This window comes from Euwallacea fornicatus, chromosome 21, assembly GCF_040115645.1.
Source record: "Euwallacea fornicatus isolate EFF26 chromosome 21, ASM4011564v1, whole genome shotgun sequence".
NCBI lineage: Eukaryota > Metazoa > Arthropoda > Insecta > Coleoptera > Curculionidae > Euwallacea > Euwallacea fornicatus.
Genome location: NC_089561.1, coordinates 565820 through 587343, shown reverse-complemented (window position 1 = coordinate 587343; position 21524 = coordinate 565820). Strand labels below are relative to the sequence as shown.

Sequence of the window (21524 nt, the reverse complement as noted above, 5' to 3'; positions counted from 1 at the left end):
TCCTGTATCAATACAGTACGAGGGCCCGTTTACAGATTCCCTTGACTTAACGCCTTGCCAACTCCTCCCTATCAATAAGCCAACAAGGACAGACATATGCTGTTCTCGTAGTACTGAAGGAAGAGAGTCTACCCGAAACATGACATTGGTACGCATGCCCACTGAAAATCACGGGGGGCGTTCCCCATGTTCTCCACGCTCTCCTGTCTCGAAGAAAAGGACGGTTATAGGCGGCATTAAGCGAGCGAGACGGAGAGAGAGGCAGTGGAGGGTCCTCGACTGTGGAGGCAAAGGTTTCACCGTTAGCTATGATATATAGAGTGAAGCGACTTATGTTTAAATCGCGCTGGGAAGTGGCCTAGATTAGAGGGACTTTGCAGTATCAAATCCTAACCCGATACCTAAGCGTTTAAGACTTTTTAATACTTTTATAGGATTTCGTGTTAGACCGCCTGATGCCCAGTTAGTGATTTGTAAGGTTTTAAGAAAAGCGCACCGGGTGTCTTTTCGGAAAGTTGATTTTTCTTGCCGGGAAGTTTTTCGGGAAATTGTGCTTGCACTGACGGTGATTTTTAACTTGTGAATAATAGTGATAAGTGGCTCCATCATAAAACAGATAAGGTAAGTAAGAAAAAATAGCGGAAGCCGTCAGGAAAATGTATCATTAAGCAGGGAATATTAACACTGTTGAAATTATATAGTCATAGTGCCCTCTTGTATTCAGCAACCAAGGCCCTGTCGCGATTAATTATCCGTCGGAATGATGCAGCTTCTCACACTATAAATTTGTTCTGTGACTGCTCAGTGCTATAAAATAACCGTTCCATAGAGGGAACATCAAAATTTAGATTTAAATATTTGCTGAGTTTTCGTTGAAGGTATGCTGCACACTTCCTTATAACTTCAGGGAAGTTCTTTTGCCTGTATGTACAGGGACGAACACGCCACGTCCGTCGGAAACACCGCTAAAATGGAGAAACATCCGCAGATGCCTGTTTCTATTGCATAAGATTGTTCCTCTTGGAGATCTCGGTACTGTGCTTATACAGGAACAGTTCTCGATGGTATAAAAAATTGGTTCGTCTCAGCCGGCCCTAAGATCAAGTAATGCAGGGACACCCGGAGGTTTGCTAACTCTACATGACAATAATGTCTAATGCCCATTTTGCATTTAGCCACACCTGCACCTCTGAAACCTCCAAGTTCAAATGTTCATCGCATCCAATAATGGAGTAGATGTTAGAGTTCTTGGTGCGTTCGAGGATAAGGAGGGTAATTAGGCGATTCCATGGCGAGGAGGGAACCATCTCTGCAGTGAGAAGTCGCGCTGCCTTTGTTTTTACTTTCATTCTCTTCTCGTTTATTAACGACTTTTCTCGGGGTAATTGTGATGTTTGGAATTTTGGTCAAGCTCAATTGTGACGACGTAATCAATTAAGTAAAATGCTGTTTAATAACTGTTAAAAATCCCTTGAAAATAGCGAATATTGGCCCATTGGACACATTTCGAATCGAATGGAAAAAGGACGAAATTACTGTTTTTGTGCTATCACAAGTCAATATGGAATTCTCGTACTATGACACGTTTTACTATTTGCCGAAATGACCTAATTTCTCCAAAAATGCGCTAAATTTATTGTTCGCAAATAGTGGCAAAAGACTGTTCTCATCCCAGAAACGGAATTATAGAATTGTGGCCCTTAAAGCCCTCCTTAAATTGCCGAATCTAGTTTTAAAATGATGTACATTTACACACTTGTAGCTCTCTCATATGAAATATTTAAAGAACAGAACTTAGTTATGGACCTACGTAAAAATACTTGCTTTTATTGCCTTGAAATTACAGGCCTTCGGAGCTTTTTCGATTTTCTCGTACTGCGACACACAAGTTGAATTTTCTCTTGCCAGATTGCATAGGTCCCTTTGGACCTCGCATTATCGCGAAGTCTTGCGTAGTCAGGTCAACAGATGTTTTTTCCCTATATAAATAATGGACACATTATTAATGACCGTAATTTGGTAAATTAATGGGGATGGAAATGTCAAATTTTTTTAGGACTGTGCCGCATTTCTTAGGTTTCGAATGAATGATTGGGCTCGGACACTTAGCTTATCATCAATTCACTTTGATAGTTCCCCAATTTCCGTCCGCACTCATTGGTCAAATTCGGTCACTCTCACTGATGGTATGTCCATTATTGACGCTGGCGCAGTTTTTTTTTTTAATTTTTCCAATCGTAATTTTTACGTCCTATTCGGCGACGGTGTTTAAAAAATACATAGATATATAAAAAAATCGAAAAATTGTCATTTTTTATTATTTCATTTGAATATCGCCAAAACTACGTGGGGCACAAACGGGCGATTCATCTTATTTTAACGCGAATGGTTTGTGTTCATATTGATTCTCTTCGTGTTTCATCGAAATCCAATCGCCTCTACTTTTGCGGTGCTTATTTTTGGGACAACCTGTATCAGGAGTCTGCCACCGCGCGGAGCCGGCCCATTAGTACATTGCGATGTAGTTCCGCCATTGAAAAAAATCGCTCCGGCTTCCGGTTTGAGAAAAAACAGAGTTTTGAATAAAAAGTACCCATGGAGACGTTCAACTGTCGGCAGAGCCGAACCGTGAAAATCAGAATTACGCCCCCAAAATTTCCCCTTGCAGCTAACAAGGGAGGATTCGTTGGAACAAGTCTACCTACAGGATAACGGCAAAGGAGGTTTTGGATTAATTTGAACTTCCTGATTTAAGCCCTTTCCCTAAGGTCTTTCCAAAAACGTTTTCCCTTTCAATTACCTACATGGCATGGTATGTTTGTAAGGCCGGGCTTTATTGCCGCTCCGGCACCAGATAAGATGATTTACGAGCTCCCCAAACAGAGATAAACGGTGACTTCAGAAATCGGATATTTTCTTCTATTTGCTCGTGCATAGGTGCGAGGTTTATCGCTCCCGATGCCTGAGGTCGTTAATTGAAATGAGAAACAAACGTGGATCGGAAAAGGTGCCTCATTAGGGTGTCGTAAAGGCCTAATTGAGTGAAACGATTAAAACTTTTATGGGTTTTATGGAAGGAGCAACCAGCAGGGGTCAGGACAAAACCAAGTTTATCTGAAATCCCTCGGAATCCGGGTCGCAAAGCCGCTCCGAAATTCAGTCGACAACTTCAAAGGCTAAAGCTTTCGATTAAATGCCTCGGTTAAGGGTTTTAAAACGATTCGGAATTAACTCCAACCTGAATATGGTCGGAATATTGAGGATTCAGGCTAATTTATTTTCATAATTTTTTCCTGAGAGGTGCCGGAGTAGGAAGTGTTGGGCTGATAGAAAATAATGTATATACGGGGTGTTGCCTTCCGCCAGTTGGGATGCATGGACTGATTGCCGATCTCTTTCGAAAATCCCAGGGTCGCGGTTATAATTAAAAATCTCACTTGGAATGCGCTTCTAGGGAAATGGCGACATTTGGGGGGGGGGGGGCGGACCAGGGTCCTCCTGATTTTCCCATGATAACATGGCAATGGGCAAAATTGAACGTTCGCAATTCATCCATTCCTAACTGGTGCACATTTCACATAGATGTGTAACAGTGCGAGCGCAAAGGGCCGTTTCTTCCTTTTCCGATTGATGAAATGCTAAAGCGGATAGCTGTTGTCGTTCCCGAGATATTGTCGCCTAAATTATACAGATAAAAATGCTAAAATGGCCATTTCTGAGGGACAACGAGCGCTCCTAGATTGCGCTATTTTGCATTTTTTAATAGATTTCCAGAATATATTCCATAAAATAGCGCAATTATAAAGTGGATTTTTTTTTTTTAATTCCGGAAAGACCCGAATTCGCCAGACACAAATCGTGCACTCGGCAATTTTCCAGAAGACCTAGGTGTACCTACAGTCACTTCCCTTCATTAGCTGGGCTACGTGCGCGTTTGAGGTGTTAAAATTCCTGCCTAATTAGCATCAAATTAACGAAAATCACATCGCCGTTTCCCTGGGCGCACTCTCGAGATAAATATCTCCGTAAAGGCAGGCAAAGCGCCCCGAAAGCTTCGCGAAGCTCCTCGAAAGCTTCCTCATTCTGTACGCGCGCCGCTAACGGCAAAACGAACGACTATCAAACCGATTGGCGGCGGCCAAATAACCCAAAAAGGGGGGGGCCGAGGGGGGAAATGGCGGCCGCCGACGGCCGGGAGGGTGGGGACTTAGTAGACGCAAAGCTCTCGAGGCGTCGCGACGCTGATCCGATCTAAACCGGCCAAAGCCGCTTTTAAGCCGCCCGTCTTTTTTCACGGACTTAGCCGACTTTTGGTCTTTGCTCCACGTCGCACCTGGATTTAAGGAGGTTACTTGAGTGATTCTCGTTTGCGTTTTTTTCTCTCTAATTTGAGACGCCATTTTGCAAGGAGTTTAGGACGGAATTCCACATGTCGCCGCCGGATCTCATGGATTAACTCTTCGACGGACCGACGGACCACTCTTGCGAAATGTATGTAAATGTACCTATTTGGACCTCTCTAATGCTAGAGAAAAGCCAGATTTCATTGATTTGAAGCAACCATTCTGATGGACATCAGACTTTTAAAGTTCTCTCCGCAAAGCATTATCAGTGAGCCTTATCTTTGTAATGTACCTATATAGGAAACCCGATAAACCTTTCAAGGAAACTCGATGGTGACACGTTTATCATGGACCAATTTTTGACTAGTTAAAATTAAACCTGCGAGTTTCTGTCAATCGGAACGTTTACTAGCTGCGTTAGGACTCTTTAATCGAACAACCTTTGTCACCCTGTGTATTGAGCCCTACACGTGTGTACCCTGTATTTTGAACAAAAATGCCGAGGTGCGTCCCTGAATTCTAAACGATCCAACCACCGCAGAAGGTCGCTGTCGAACCTGCAATTTCGAAATTTGTGCGTAAAAATCAGAGGCGGAGGAATTGGGATCTATGAAGCAATTTAAGGATAGAAGCCGTAAAGAGGCACATCAGGCGGTCGGTTGTAAACAATTTCATAGCTGCGAAATGGCCCTGACAAGGCCAAAACTTCGAAACTATCGCAGTAAAGTGGTAAATGGACGCAATGTGGTCGTGCAGCAACTCAATTAATAAATTTCGATTCAAAAGGTGGCGTGTTTTGTCTATTTAAAAAATATTGATACGCCCCTGGCATATAGGTCGCTTAAGGACCGTAAGTCAAGTGCCAAATCTGCATTTTTCGTTCCACCCAAGAAAATCACAGTGGTCGAGAGTGAGTTGGAAAAAATTGCAACGGGCGAACGAGCAATGCGCGTACGCCCCTGAACTACAGGTAAATTAACAACCGCAAAATGTAGGTGCCAAACCCAAAATTTACATGAGGAAATCAGAGGGGTGGGGCAATTGACACAAATTTGCATGGAAGTTATAAATTAATACCTGTTTTAAATTCCAAATTTTTATGAATAAATCAGAGGCGTGGGATTTGGGCCAATTTTACTGCAAGCGTGGTTGGTTGGTTTGAGCACGTTATTGCTAATGCACGTTCCCGTCACCTTTTTGTAGTTTCCTATATACAATAAAAAGAATTATAATCTAATCGCCTTGTGAACCACATTTATTTACAAGTGTAATTACGTGTTACCTTCGATATCAGCTTGTATCGGACTGATAAACTGTTTATCTCAATGGTAACCGCTGTAAACTGCTCCTTAATCTTTAATCCGCGGATAATCCCTAATCTTGTAATGAGCTCAAATTGGATGTCGTTCGAGTAAATAATAATTCGTATTAAAAGTGAATTATTTTCGGTGCTTTTTTGGACAAGAAAACACGTGAAAGTGCTTTTACTGACGGTACTGGACTTTGGTGGTGCGGGGACATTAACGCAGAACTGCGCGATTTTGTATGGGAATATTTTTGAGGGTATATCTTATATTCCGCGGAATAAACACTAGGTATATAAATCTAATACCTTCACATGTGAGCCGAATGCATAATGTGCATAAATAATAATAATGCTCCGGTTTATTATGTTGCGTGTTACCTTATTATAAGTGACGTAGAAGCTTGTCGATGGTGAGTCAAAAGATACGGTTTTTATCGCTAGTGTCACTTCTGATTACATACTAATCATTGGGGTTTTCATTATTCCACACTATATGATTCCGGCCAACTTGGCTGATATTATAAATTATATGAGGCAAAGAGAGAGAGAGGGAGAGAGAGAGTGAGCGAGAGAGACATAGAGAAAGAGAGAGGGCGACAATAAAAATATGAAATTTTCTTTTTCAGGATTTACATGTTTTCGAGTCTCTAAAAGCCGTCACCACGACGACCCTCCTGGATAACTTCAGTTCCTATAAGCTCATGGATCGCATAGAGCAGCTGTCGGATCCGGCTCTGTGCCTCCAAGAACTGGTGACCGGAGTCACCACCTCCTCGGCCAGTTCCGACCATCTGCACGGCGTCCACCATCTCCACGATTCCGTCAGTTCGGCGGTGTCCGTGAACTCGGCCATCTCCGGCATCATGACGGGATCGCTGGGCCACCACGTGACCACTCACGATTCCAATCATCACGGCGTGGTCCCGCACACGCCCTCGCTGCACCACGAGCCTTTGGAGAAGCTGAAACGTGGTGAGTCTCTTCCAATTCGTAATAAAAATCCTTCCTTATAATGACGAGCTGATCCCGACTAATCTTCGATGCGCTATCAAGTTTCATACCATAATTCCCAGGCATAAATTTAATGATCCGTGGTAATCCGAAGTATTACACTTCTAAGCTCGATCTAAGGGAAATTAATGCATTAGCTAATTTTCTTGTCGCGTGTCTTTTCGGCGGCGTCGAAATTCCAAAACAACCCTTTCGCGATCATTAATCTTGACTTTGCAAACAAAATAAACTAATAGCGGTCAACCCCCTGCAAGAGTAACGTGCACATCTGTCGGAGTGCACTGCGTTAATCCCTCTATTGGAAAATTTGTCTTTCACCCTCCGCAAGCATCATCGATTGATGGGTTCGGTAATTTATGTGCCCGAAGGGGTTGATGTCGTATTCCTGGTGGTAATTGCTTTGCAAGGATTGGAAAATGCGTCTGGCTTTAATAGGTCCAGTTGCTGAAGGTCACCTCCAACCCACACGTGATCCCGGCCGGCTGTCATTTTTCGCGAAGGCCAGTTCGCTGGGCTGGGAACGACACAATCTTCCATTTAACATGGAAAATCCCGTGTGTTTTTGACTTTACCGGTTAATTCGCTTAATTTACCTGCGGAAATCCTGTCCGCATGTCTCTTAGCTTTCGACGCAAAAATTAAGGAGGCAAACGGAGCTCGGACGTCCGTGCGGTAAAACGCCACGATTAACTCTCAAATGCTGAAACCGGCCGCGGGTCGTGCTAAAAGCCGGACAGTCTAAGAAAAATATGACCATTTCCGCCATATAAAATGTTAATTGGTCCTCCAAGCCCTAATGACTTAACACCCAATAAACTCAGACCATAAACAGGCTCCTCATTCTGCCCGAGGGGGGAAAACGTGCAATAAATTTTACGATCCGATAAAACATAATCCCGTAATTGATAAAAAATTTATTGTGAATTAGAATCCATAAATTTCGCCAATGAGATAGAGAAAATTGCTCAACGTCAGGCTGTAAAAATGAATTATCAATTCAATTTAAAAAGCGTCGCCGTTTAATAAATTATTAATAACAAAATGAATTTATTACCGGATTTATTTATTGTCGACAGTAGAATGACATGATTTTTTTCAGATTTTACACGTCTAAAATTGCGCGCAAACAAATGAGTCATTTAGTTTTACCCGAATTTCCGTGACATCGCTGTTTATTGGAAATGTTCGAAAAAAAAAACAATCTAATCGCAATACAATGCAACAAACTGATTAATTTGCCTCATTTAATTCGCGTTCGATTCGTGTCGTCATTACGCACCCCAAAAACTTCAATTTTTTAGGGGCGGGAAGGCGGAAAATTCATAAATATCGAATTATTGTCAGTGCCCATGGAGGCGAAGAAATGGGTATGAGAACTGCGGCAAGTGCTTCAGCCCCGGCTTTCTATGTTATTATTACTATGACAGGTCTGCAGAAGCGAATTTATTCGTTAGAATCAGTCTATGAGAGAGAAATCGGCTAAAAATTTATTCGGTTTGAAACAGCAACATTATCGCGGCAGCAGCTTTTGCATTTCCTCAAATTTCATCCCATAATCCTTAGAAAATACACGTTTAAGACTTTTATCCCTGTTGTTATTCCATCAGCGATTAAGGTATTAAACCATGTGTTTGGTTAGGCTAAAAAAGTTAAAACCTCACGTTCTGCAGATTTGCTCTAACGCAACTGATAATTTTTTTCTGGGGAGACATAAACAACTCAAAACGGAGTATTTCGGGTTGCTTCCACACGACACGTCCCATAAACCTACGATAATCCCGCCTTCCTTTTAAAATTTCGGAAGTCGTTTGTCAGGGGGTTATTATTGCGGCCTGCCAGGTGTTACATCGATAAAACATCTAAGACCGTCGATAACAAGTACCTCGATAAAGCTAAAAATACGCAGGTGTAGGAACAGAAAAAAAAATTAAAATCTGCGAGAAAAATCAATTCTTTGAATAAATTTGTCGCGTGTCTAGTCCAATTGGCTGATGGCGGTCCCGAGTTCCTGGCGCGCGATTGGTCCGAGCCTGATTTTCGGAATCGGCAATTGGGAGTTGATCAACTGCACTAATAAAATTGTTCGCAGTTTTTCTCCAGCGGATTAGCACCTCTGCGGTGAAATAAATAGTGCTAAAGGATCACTCAAGTTTTCTACTGCATGAGAGGGAATGTTGCGTTTTTAGACGTTTTCGGTTGCAAAGATTCGCGTTTGTCCCGGATATCGGCGAATTTTCAAAACGTTTCGATGCCCTTTCAGCGAGTTTTTAGGCTCGGGTCCGGGAGATTTGGGAAATTCGAGCTCTTCGCGGGGACTTTTTGTGCTCTACGAAAAGGTTCGATAACGCCGCAGCCCTCGAAATACCCAAGTGCGCCAAACAAAGATTCCGTAAACCCGTCAAAACTAAAAATCGAAAAATCCGAAATAGCCCGTTGCAGGTTCACTACGTGCCTAAACCGTAAACACTAGACGACAATTCGGTGCTCCCAAATTTATTGAAGGGACTTATTTTTAAATGGCCCGGGGTCATGCATCCCAAATCGCCTTCGCACCGCCGAAATCTACATCGACAATGCTTAATTATGAAATACCTACAAGTATACGCTTTGTGCAATATTTGTTTTTCAAATATTTAATAAATGAACAAATAATCGATGCTATAGCTATCGGTGCGACATCAAATGCACCCGCCCCAATCAATCATGATACGAATTGTCAGCGGCATTTTTCTGTGTCTGCTAAATTGAAATATATTGCTGTTTAAAACGCTTATCTACACAGATAATGATATTTTTCGATTCTAGGCAAATGTTCAATAACGTGATGTAAGTATCGGGATTTCAATGTTACATGGCGAATATTAGGACCTCTTCCCCTGCCCGCTGACCCAAATTAGATCAGGAAATTCACCGCAATAAAACAATCTTGATCGTTGGGTAATAAAGTGACGTGGGTAATTGTTACCTACATGCCAATTTTTTCTGTGTCAGGTAGTTGATTTCTAAACGAAAACTGTTAACTTTATCTTAGGAAAATAAAACAATAATTATCTCCGCGTATGATATTAGGCAGGGTAAATAAAATTTGTAATTTTAAACAGGTCATAAACGTTATCGTGTCATTAAACGAGCTGGTTACAATATTTCTTTACAATGTTTATTAAAAAAAGAACAAATACGAGATATTTGAGGGAAAACGACCATTCTCCAAAACGATGTTTGTTCAACAGCGACGTATATTGCAGTACAATGAGAGCTCATACGTCTTATGTGTTTGAGCAAACACACATCCGAACCCAGATACTCAAATATGTAATTACTTCATTTACATTACGAGGCTTATTTTTCGTTTTCGAGTTGACAAATGACAGGCCGCTTTTTTCTTCGCCCCATTGTGTTTCTCTCATTGACGTATTAAAATGTTTTTTCACGAAAAATTTCCACGTGTGCGTGTGCGACGTTGGTCGAAAAGACGTCACTCCGTCCCTGCACGAGGAAGAAGTGCCTTTCGGAGCGAGCGTGATCGATCGAGCCTCATGAAAGGGTCATCACTCGAGCATTGAATGTTTTATGCCGTTTGTTCACGCATGAGTTGCGATCATTACCTTCATCGTGTAATATCAATGCGGTGTTGATGTCATCAGCGGCTTTTGGAAATTAACACTTATTGTGCGGCTGACAGCTACCCTCGTTGGAGGGGGTGAGAAATTCCACGTGTTGTGCCGTTTTGCTTACGTATAACATTGAGGTCGGAGCCGGACTCAAGGGTGCGAATGGGATATTAACAGTGTAACGCTAGAATTCTGCTTATCGTAAATTTCTGCTGTGCAGTCTTTTAGGGCCGAAAGTAAGAAATTTTAATGTTAATTTTTTTTAAAGAAAAGTCCCAGCACACCACTGTATTAAGCGCGCTATTCGCAACAGCAATGTGGCATTTGGTCCCAAACCGTTATTTTTTCCTCTCTGCAAGCCCGAGGAAGTTACCCAGCGTCGTACAATAAGGGCAGCGGCTAAAATCACCGTTCGAGGTTCTGTCAAAAGTTGTCACACCACCGGGAACAGCTCCTGGTAGTGTTACGGAGCTCGTTAATTAATTCATCTTTGGGGCCCCGATCGAGAAAGCCACGCAAAAATGAAAGTCTCTCCTCCAAAGGGGCTGGGCAACTTAATTGTCGCTTAAGTGGGTGTTAACTCGTACTTTTTCCTAAACTAACACATGTCACAAGATGTATCGACTACCTTATATCTGGCGACGTTTTTACGAGTGTGATTTATGGCTTGCTGCCCAAGACCGCACTTTTCGACATGTTTCTCATTTGCTGCATCGTTACTGCTGATTTAGAGCCGTTCACCGTGTCGTTTCTCATTAATAGCCTGCCCTAAATATAGAAAATTGCATTTTATTCGACGGATAAACCTGCGGGTTAATGCTTTGATAAATAAGGCTTAAAGTTAAGCTAAAATAATCAGATGCTGAGCCTCAAATCCTTTATATATCCCGCCGATTTAAACTATGACTAACTGAGCGCACGAGAGCCTCGCCGTCAAATCAATAAATGATTATTTATCTTTTGAGGTTTTTAGTGCAGGCAAAGAGCAACTTTTTTGCATTTTTTCAGTATGGGCGGAAACGGGCGATTTTAGGGATGCCCACTCCACCGGATCGATGACGCCATCCAGCTCTACTCCCTCGATGGAACACTCACAGCTGCCCTTTCCTACCACCGCCAGGAGTCGCACAAGAGACCGAAAAGGTGAGAAATTTTGATTGCCAAGTATCGCCCTGTAATGATGCGTTCGGCAGCGTTCTTTTTGAAAATTCTGTCAAAGTCACGCTTCCGAGTAATAACTTTCGCAAACAAATTCTAATCGTCGCGTTGCCATTTCCATGATTATTGGAAAAACTTTTAGTTTCCGAGATACATAAACTGTTGAAAGTTCATACAAATGTTATTCCCCTGGCACGGCTATACAGACATATTTCTGGCTGTACAAAGACGCTCACACACAAACGAAAAAAAACTCAAAGCAGTAACTACTTACTGCCTTGGAAAGATTTCGGATGTTATTAAGTTAATCCAGGCAGCAAAGAGGAGCGCTATTTTGGTGCCGCCTTAAGTAATTAGTCTGACATCCAGGATTAAAATGGTTTAGTCGGACTGAAATTAATTGGTAACTGAAAGTGTTGTTATAGGGCGATGTTCCCGGTTTAAAAAACGGTTCGAGTCGAGTGGAATGTTGATGTATCTTTTCGTCTGTTTATTAAGGAGGCTGAATGATGAGCTCGTTTGCCCGAATTTCCATGTATTTTCGTGTAAAATAAGCGGAACGATACGTGCAACTCCTGAAGAGAAGACGGAGCGGAAAAATAATTGCGAAATCTTCCGATCAGCTTTACCGGCACTTTCCAGGGCTTAGCGGCTGAATTTTTAATCAGTTTCTCAAACAAGCAAAGCTTTAGACGGCTATATTACAGCCCGGATATTTTTCTCCCTCTGTTTTAAAAAGCTCAGCACTCAATTTTTAAGTTTATTTAGGTGAGCGCCCACGGATTACGTCTTCCTGATACGAACTGCACTCTGCGATTCAATTTCCGAATGGAAATTTCGCTCATTTCAGAGAATCGTTTTACCCCCTTGGGAGGGAAAAATACCGCCCAAATCAATCACAGTGGACCAGGCGAATCGTAGACAATGGTGTAGTAAATTTAATCAAAGCGCATTTCATTGGCCGATACCGACATTGAGATATACGTGAGCGTTGATAAGATTACGATAGCGGCCATGAATGTGTGATACAAGTTGTCATTGAGGATGCGTGTTTTTCGGCAAAGCCAAGTCGGTCATAAACTGCACTGGACACTTAAATCAATCAAAATGAAATTCAAGCCACTTTTACAGAAACTGCTTCGAGAAGTATCAATATTATTAATAAGGCACCGGACCATTAAAACATTTTGCATAATTTAAATTCTCTACACAAATGTTGACATTGTTAAATGTGCTATACGAAAACTCCTCCTAATTACCTGAGTGACGTTTGAAGGAATGGATATTCCCAAAGAACGTAGATAGTCAAGTTATCAACTTAATTTTTTTCCGCAATTTAAAACAGATAACACTTGATCTACGCTTTACCTTTAGGCGCTACCACGGAATATTCTTGGTTAATTGCAATTATGGTTCGGACTTACCGGAACACGCCTTAAAACTTTCCCCGGGACTCCAAATTTTATCCAGCCATTCAGTACTTTCCGCTTCTAGACAGGCTTTCCGTTAAATCGGCGAATAAGGTTAAGGAAATGAGCGGGACGCACGACACAGCACTGTGAGTTTGAGTTATGGAGTTTCTTCCATAAAATACCACACAAACGTACTAACCTTTTAGTAAAAACGCACGTAACTTCACTTCCCGTATTTTTATGCATTCAAACATTTAAACCGGGTTTTTCGACTTGTAAATTAACAACGAAATTGTGGATTTACAGAAAGCGTCACTGAGGGCAATCATGGTGCATAAAACAATTGAGTTTAGGTCCTGCGCGAAAGCCGAAAGTGACGTAAGCACGTCATGGCACACTAGATGAATATTGGGCCGATTTGTAAGGAGATAGCGAGACGATCTGCACCTTTGGAAATTTAATTCATTTAAGGGAATTTCTTCCATTTTCATGAGAATCCGTCAAATTGTGGATTATAGAGAAAACTAAGGTCTTTGACGCTGCTAGGCCCATTACAGTGTCTGTAACGGGAAAGTCATATTATGGCGTCAAGTTCGGATCTTGAAAACTGAACTTGAAAAATTAGTTACAAGTCAAACTATGATCGGAGCGCCTTAATCCTTGGTGGGGCGATTTGCAAATATCTCGAGTATATTCGGGAATTTTTTCAGATTTTGAGTGGCTCATCAAAACAAGATACTATTTAAGGCTCGTTCTTCGGGATTTTCAGTAATATTTACCTTTCTTTGAAGGATAATGATTTAAAGTGCAGGCATAAATTAATTAGGAATAAAAACAGTTCAATAATTTTCACTCGAATATTCGTCGTAGCAATCGAATAAATAACAATGTCCTGCTTTACGACAGATCTGACACCGCTCGTAAAGCTATACAGCCTACAGCCTCAACTCCTGTAAAACAAACATTGGCCACATCTTGGAACATCACTCAAAATTTATTTTAACCACAAAGCCCCGTTATAAACATAGATTATTTCGGATTCCCCGGGCTTAGCCCACCCATTTAATTCCGAATTTATTCAGGTGACACACGCCATCTTCTATTTTAGTTTGTTTATGAAGAATTTATTTTTTACAACGATCATGTTTGTTTATTTCAGCGAGCAGATCGCTGCAAGACTCGATCAAGACGGAGGCGGGGGTGTCGGCGGAGTCTGCGGAGCCCGAAGACGGCAAAAACGACAAGAAATCGAAACGTCAGAGGAGGCAGAGAACTCATTTTACCAGTCAACAGTTGCAGGAGCTGGAGGCGACATTCGCGAGGAATCGGTACCCGGATATGAGCACTAGGGAGGAAATTGCCATGTGGACGAACTTGACCGAGGCCAGAGTTAGGGTAAGGATCGGGAATTTTTCGGAACGTGCGGCACTGTCGTTTAGGCGAAAATATCGTGCAGTTTTGTCACACTTTGAAGTTAGGAGTGGAAACATGTGGCACGAATCGCCATTGCCATTTTGAGGGTACCCGATCGAACGCGATGAGAAGTCGGTCGCAACGTGAAGTGACGCGGCGGACGTGATTGGTTCTTAATAATTTTAAAATAAAATCCGGTTAAGGAAAAATATTCGATAATAAATGTAAAAATAAAAAAAAAAACGTCCACGTTCACTTTTTTTTTGTTCAACCCAGATGGGAATGGAACTTTCAACGCGAACCGACGAGCGATCACCCTGCCACCACGCCAACGATCCATTTTACAAAAAATGGGATTAGGAGCTACATACTCGAAACCTGTGACGTATATCTGTAAAAAACAAACGCTAATCTAGGCGTTGCCATTTTCTGCGTTCCAGTGGAATAACTCGAACTTCCTTTCTGCTCTCCAGTTGCATGATCGCTCCGAAGGAAAGTGCCTCGCGCGGTGTGAGAAGATGTCACGCACACCTTAATGGCAATTTTTTTATAATTCAAAATTCCACCTACGTCCCACTGTCCGAATTTTTTTGGGGGCCCTTTTACCGTGTTCATTTTTAAAACGATTCGCAGCTTCGTTCTGACCGCCACGTCCTCGTCGGTGATATGATATATAACCATAATATAATGAGTTTCGGTGCAATATGCACGCGGGCATGCATGCCCCGGAATGGGCCGGTCATCCGCGATGGTGATCGCGCTAATCCCGGCCAGATTTATAGTGTTAATATGGTGGGATTAGAGTGACGTTGTCTGCTCTACCTGCTCGGTGAAATACGGGCCTCTGCTGCATTTATCTCATTACAGTTGAGGATGATTAAGCGGGGGGGTTTGGGAATAAACAGGGCGCGTTAATAGGCAGCGATAGCGACCAGTTCCAGTCGCAAAACGGACGATTATTAAATTAATAATTTGCGATGATTGAGAAGGATTTTCAGGTGTGTCGATCCTCGGCTAATGCACCAGAATTACATTATTTTCTCACCCTTAATTCGGCACGATTGGACGGTCATGCGTATCGAAAACGAACGAGCTGTGCTTAATCGAATATAAATTAAGACATTTGCGATGCTCGTTAAAGTTGATGCGATTCTGTAATTGATTCACTTCTCGGCTGCAATAAATGCAATTTTATACGGAAGAATATATTGTGGAAAGCCGGGGGGAGAGGGAAGCGCTTGGGGGTGCCGGCGAGAACGAGAAAAGGAGCCGAAAAGGCCGTTTTGAGATATGGTTGATGGCCTTAAGAAGGAACGAGAGAAAGTTCTGTTTTGGAATTTCCTATCAAAGTCGCACGTTACAGTTTCGCCCTCTGTGGATCATTTTGGTTGATTGGGCCCTAAGGGCAAAGGGAAACATTGTTGGCGTGATTAAATCGGGGCCGGCACGTGCAAATTCCCGAATAATTGAAAAGTTCGCCACACGCAGGTCGACGACGTTAATTTTGCGGCGTCGTGATTGATGATGGCCATTTTTGCGACGCTTAATGAAAAATGTTTTGCATAATAATCGACCCGGGTGATTTACCGTCGATCGACGATTCAGTTAATCTTCCATAAATGTTTATTAAGGCAATCCAGACGACGTAAAATACTTCATTAAAAATCGTATGTGGGAAGAATTGACGGCTTTAAAGGGATTGTGTGGAAGCCCCGTTCTATACTCGAAGGCTCTACATGCTAGAGCCGTTTAATATAGAGCCATCCTACAAATCAGTTGACTTGGAACGTGCTTCACTTGCTGTTATTGGGGAAGCCAGAAACATGTCTACTTTTAGTAACGTATACGGGGTGTAACAGTACACGTTCGCGAATAAGATATTTTATCACTTATAGTTTCAAAGGTTTACAACCACGCCGCAGCCTTACTAACGTTAGTTACACATTTGGCTCAAATAATCTACTATCATCTTATCACAATTCTTTTTTATGCATTTGATGGTTTTGGCCTAAAAATGTCCTATAAAACATCATGTTTGTATAGCCCGAAGGCCGCCACTACACGCGGTTCCTTTTGAGACCCGAAGGAAAACACTTCAACATCGTGTAAACCTGTGTTCTCCGATAACATCTGGTTGTTGGGTGGTTGTTGGTGTTCATCACTTTGTTGACTTCTTTGATAATAACACTCTGTGTCTACATGGCTATTCAAAAGATAACTAATAGGGCGATAACGGAAATAAAAAGGGGGCCGATATACGTGTCCCGGTACCGATCGGTTATTAAAAAGTGAAAAACACGTACAGTTTCCCATCGGCCACCGACGGGGAAAATAAAAGAATTCCCTCGTGGCATCAGTTTTTCCCCTCGATTTTTCCGTTTCTGTACGGCCAATGGGGCGGCTCGTCTGTCTTCATATCGCGGCCGCAATTAGACGGGTCGTTGCCCACCACGTGGGGGAGAAATCATCCCCGACGCGAGATAAAATGCCCCCGTAATGGAAGATGATGGCTCAAACGGTTCGCCGCTGAAATGTATTGATTTAGTTTAATTTTCAGCTAAATTAATTTAATTATTGCCCGGAGGGGTCGTAGGTGCACCGGAGCAACCTTAACACTGCAAGATTTGTTTTTTTTCATTGGAAAATGCAACTTCGCTCTTCGTTTGTGTCGTCTGTTGTTTTCACAAGTGTACGTCCCAATGTCTTCAGTTAGACCATCGGGCTGGGGCAAGATGTTGCTATGCCGGTCTGTAAACTTCCAGTTGAACTCCCGAATTCACTGCGTGCTGCGTACTCGAATTCGATACAAGTCGCGCTGCTATATCTGAAAAAAAAGTTTGAACGCTGCTTCGCGATGGCTCCTTTCCCCGCAGCTTCGGCCATTCGAAATACCCATTGATATCTCTATTAATAAAATATTCCGGCCTCGCTCCATGGAACATTTGAAAATTCCTCAAATGTCTGCGTAAGCAGTCGGAATCCAGAATTCAGACCTCCATGTACGTCCGCATCTGCGCTCCTTGAATTTACTTGTTTGGTCCAAAACATCGACCGGCAAGAGCAGTCACGTTGTTTATTACTTTTGTTAATTAAAATCTATAGCGCGTTCTTACCTGCGTAATTTGTAAATAAGAGTTTTTGAGTGTGAGTAATTGCGTGAGGTGGAGGATCGAACCCCCCGGGTTAGTAAGTTCAAACAAAACGATTTCGGTTAAGGGAGATATGGCAACTCGGCGTTCTTCAATTGTTTTTTTTTTATGGCGGACTCTACCGGCAATACCGAGGTTGAGGGTCTTCGAGTCATCCTCATCTTGTCAAAGCAGGGACGTAGACGAGCGTGAAAATCCAGAGGCGTAGCTTGCGTCAGATACCTTTCAGAGTGAAAGTTCAATCCTCCTATTTCAAGGCTATTTACAGCGTATTTAGACCCATTTGCCTCTTCCCTAATGAAAATTGAGTTGATGATGCATGAAACTGTGCGGCATGCCTAATCCGATTAACACGGTATGAATTGCTTATATAAAAGGGCGAGGGACGTGTGCCGATGCGCCTGTTAAAAGGCAATCTCAAACTTCCCCTGTATATTATGTGGTGTTGCTTTGATTGTGATTGAGATGTCGGCCAGTGCGAAAAGGAAGCGTGCGTTCCCATGAAAATGTTAATGCCCCTTTTGGAATTTAAATTTCGTAACATCAGAATTAGGTCGATAATGCGCTGTTATCAGGGAAACCACTATTAGTTTTCCGGGCGAGTTCCCACGTCAATTTCGGTGCCAATAATGCCTTTCTGACTTTAATTTATTGTTGCTTTATTGTCACACATGAACTGTAAAATCAAATTTAATAGAAACCACAACTCCACTAATAAATAGCTCGTTTTCCCATACGGTAATCCTCCAATAAATAGGAATTTAGTTAGATGTGTATTCAATATTTATCTTTAGATTTGGTATAATTCCGATGCGGAGCAAATTTACCGTTTGATCTCGCTGCCGGATTCGGTGGGAATTGTGTGTGTTTAATGAAAAATTGCGTTGTTGCAGGTGTGGTTCAAGAATCGCAGGGCGAAATGGAGGAAAAGGGAGCGCAACGCCATGAACGCCATGAACGCAGCGGCCGAATTCAAGACCGGCTTCGGGACTCAATTCAACGGCCTCATGCCCGCAATCAGCGACGAAAGCTTCTACTCTTACTCAACTTATAACAACTGGGCCACCAAAGTCCCTAGTCCGTTAGGAACTAAGCCGTTCTGGCCTGTAGTACCGTCAAACCATCACCAAAGCCCGGTAAACTGTTTCAACGCCGCGACTTCTGTAGCTTCAATGGGCGGGGCCGCCGGCTCGATGCTGCCCGGCGGAATGGGGGGCGGCCTCACGAGCACTCCGGGGGCGGTCAGCGGCCAACCTTGCCCGTACACCACCCCCGCCAACCCTTATTCTATGTACCACCACCGGTCAGCCGCCGAACCGTGCACCGCCATGTCTTCCAGCATAGCTTCTCTTCGATTGAAAGCCAAGCAGCACACAGGGTTTGTGAGTTACCCCAGCGTGAGTCCTGTGAGGTCCACGTCAGCAGGGTTGCAGGCCTGCCAATATGCAAGTAGTGGAATCGGGGTAGGGGAAAGACCGGGCTGAGATGAGGATGAGGCCCTTGGGGGCCACCAGATGAAGCACGAGGACCAGGACGACTGATAGAGGCTTGACGACGTTGAAAGTGAGGTTCGGTGATTTGGTTAGCAGTGCAACAGGACTTTGGGGGGTTGGAAGACTCGCCCGGTTAAAATGGGGTTTAACCCAGGGCTGAGCTTGGGGAATTTTACCTAAAAGTCTCTTTACAAAAATTTAAAGGGAATCGTAGCAATATTTCTGATCCTATCCGCATCAGATGTAAATTTTGTATCATACAGAAAATATTTGTTTGATGTCTACATTGTCTACTTAAACATCCTTGTAAAGTAAACTTAAATGTGGTTATTTGAAAAAATCGTGTAAATAATGTAATTAAACTTAGTTTTAAATGTATTAACGCTGTGAACTCTTCAAGTTTGTTTCAAGCTCTGAAACCAAAGTTTATGTTAAGTACCTAGTACCAATAACGCAATCGTGCCAAATCTTATTACCAATCCAAAGACAGCATGTTTTTATCATAGTTTTATTGACTTATTTTGCTTATCGGAACGCGAAACGTTCCTTTACCTAACATAAGTTTATCTTTAATTTTTAATGGTGCAATTATTGTGGATTATGGTACCTTACGACTAAATTGCATTGAGAGATTATAAAAAGGTGTTGAGTACAAAAACGGCTGCCAAGTGCAATGGTATAAAAACTTTGTTTCTATTTCACTTAAGAATTGTCTATAGGTAGCTTCTAAAACTATACAGAATGTTAGGTACCTATTTGAAGTGAAAATATACTCTGTGCATATCGTCTGTATAACAACAGTGGTTTAATATTTTCAACCATCTAGTCACAATAAAAAAATATAAGTTCCACATTTCTTTCATTTCAATCTCCCTTTTTTAATTAAATTAATCCCCCACATATGCAAAATCCGATAACACGTAATAACGCAAAACTCGCAAACGAGCTACCTGTTCGATTTTTCTATTACGTATATTATGGGCAACAATGGAATGTATCGAAAAGCCATTTCGGTTAAACGCGGCACTAATTTAAGAGCGTAAGCCTTAAAAACGAGCCCGATTGAAAATAAAAATCTGCCGGATTTCGGCTAACAAGAGTAATTTAGTCCCAGGGATAATGCTTGGTGGGAAGCATTAAAGCCCACTAATGCTTTTTAAAGGCTGTTCGTTATTATTTAATCATATTTGAAAGTAATATCTAGTTGGTCAATTATATTGAGTGTTTGTAAAATTCAAAAATTAGATATTTTCTTTATGGCCCTCTGAAATGGCGGATTAGCCTCACTGTGGACCGCTGAAATAGAGATTTCTTCCCACTGTATCATGGCAGCTTCTTAGTAGTTGGTATTCGACATATTTCAATATTTGTGGCTGTCTAATTTGACCTTCACACGATACGAACAAATTACTGATGAATTACACCGAAAACCCGCTCAGGTTCATATATCCGTCTTCGTCATACAAGCATAAATTCAAAGTTCTGATATAATTCCGAAAAGATCTCGTTCCTGCTGTCAGTGCTTGACGTTCCAGGGGATGATTAGGTAATTGTTTTTACTTTTTTTTCATATTTTAGGTTGTGCCATCGACATAACTAAACCTCTCTTTGTCTCGCGCACGCAAGTGCCATTAAAAATGATGTTGGTTTGTGCGCTGAGAAAAGTACAGTGAAGTGCTTCAGAAATCGAAGTTTGCCTTCATTGCTAAAATTTAGTTTAAACAATATTTGTTTTAAGGGTTATTGATTATGGAGTTGTGCCAGCTCGCGATAGACTGCATCTTTGGTAATTCGTAATACGTTACTGCTGCACTAAATTCCCCAAAATGTCTATGATTTTTCCATTTTTCCGGACCTCCATATTAAGCCGCTGCCTGAGCAATACATTAGCAGGAATGTCTGTAAGTCAATAGAAAGGAAAGATTTATCTTTCGCGCTTCGCAGGAAACAAATGGGCCAAATAATCGATACTGATATCAGGAACAAGAAAGATTTATGGCTGACACATGACTCGGAGGAAGACAAAATGAGGTGGTTTCCACTCCGACATCATGGAAGAGTTAAGTTTACAATCTATAACGCAGCTACGTAAAATTGCAAATTTAATTAAAAATTGGGCAATCATTTGAGTAATATGGGCAAATCCCCTCAATAAACGTCCGTTATAAAGGGAAAATAAGGCCGACAAGCCTAAGTTTTATTTTTCTCCTCGCCTTCGGATACGTTGTCGTCTTTTAAAGGCCCGTAATAAAACTATTTAATTAGTTAAAAGCAGAAGCGTGTGAGTGACTGACTGGAAAATGCGGTGCCATTTTGAACGTACGCCGGCCCTAATCCGCCCTTAACGAGTTTTGGCCCGTTCGGGTCCGCTCCTGCAAGCAATGAACATAAGGATCCGGACGAAAGCCTTCGGTTATTTCCTTTTTCACTTATAAAGTCGCGTGGAAATAACCAGGAACTTCTTTTCTAATTAATCTCGTCCCTTTTTTCCCTTATTTTAAACGTTCGAAATTGTATTTTACACAAGATTTACTAATCAAATCATTTGGTCGTATGGACGATCATAATGGCTTGACACTATCAGACTCGAATGTCTCCTCGTGCGATGTCCCTTGGGATTACTGTTGT

The 21524-nt window shown here is 42.1% G+C and overlaps 1 protein-coding gene across 4 annotated transcripts; it reads left to right on the top strand.

The window, feature by feature from the left end:
* Positions 1-329: 329 nt before the first annotated feature.
* Ptx1 (pituitary homeobox homolog Ptx1) lies at positions 330-19745 on the top strand. Of its 4 annotated transcripts, none has more exons than XM_066294283.1 (5): positions 330-621; positions 6276-6621; positions 11280-11414; positions 14001-14236; positions 18297-19745. In XM_066294283.1, the coding sequence occupies exons 2-5, from the start codon at positions 6351-6353 to the stop codon at positions 18885-18887; spliced, it is 1233 nt and encodes a 410-aa protein (XP_066150380.1). In that variant the 5' UTR covers positions 330-621; positions 6276-6350; the 3' UTR covers positions 18888-19745. The 4 variants fall into 4 exon arrangements, with proteins under 4 accessions (XP_066150380.1, XP_066150381.1, XP_066150378.1 ...); XM_066294284.1 differs by lacking the exon at positions 330-621 and adding an exon at positions 4205-4491; XM_066294281.1 differs by lacking the exon at positions 330-621 and adding an exon at positions 5755-6059.
* The last annotated feature ends 1779 nt before the right edge of the window (positions 19746-21524 follow it).

Bases quoted from the DNA above. Each gene is read 5' to 3' on its own strand.
- Ptx1 (XM_066294281.1), top strand. The intron at 11,415-14,000 runs GTGAGAAATTTT...TGTTTATTTCAG, and splicing joins TCGCACAAGAGACCGAAAAG to CGAGCAGATCGCTGCAAGAC. The intron at 14,237-18,296 runs GTAAGGATCGGG...GCGTTGTTGCAG, and splicing joins TGACCGAGGCCAGAGTTAGG to GTGTGGTTCAAGAATCGCAG.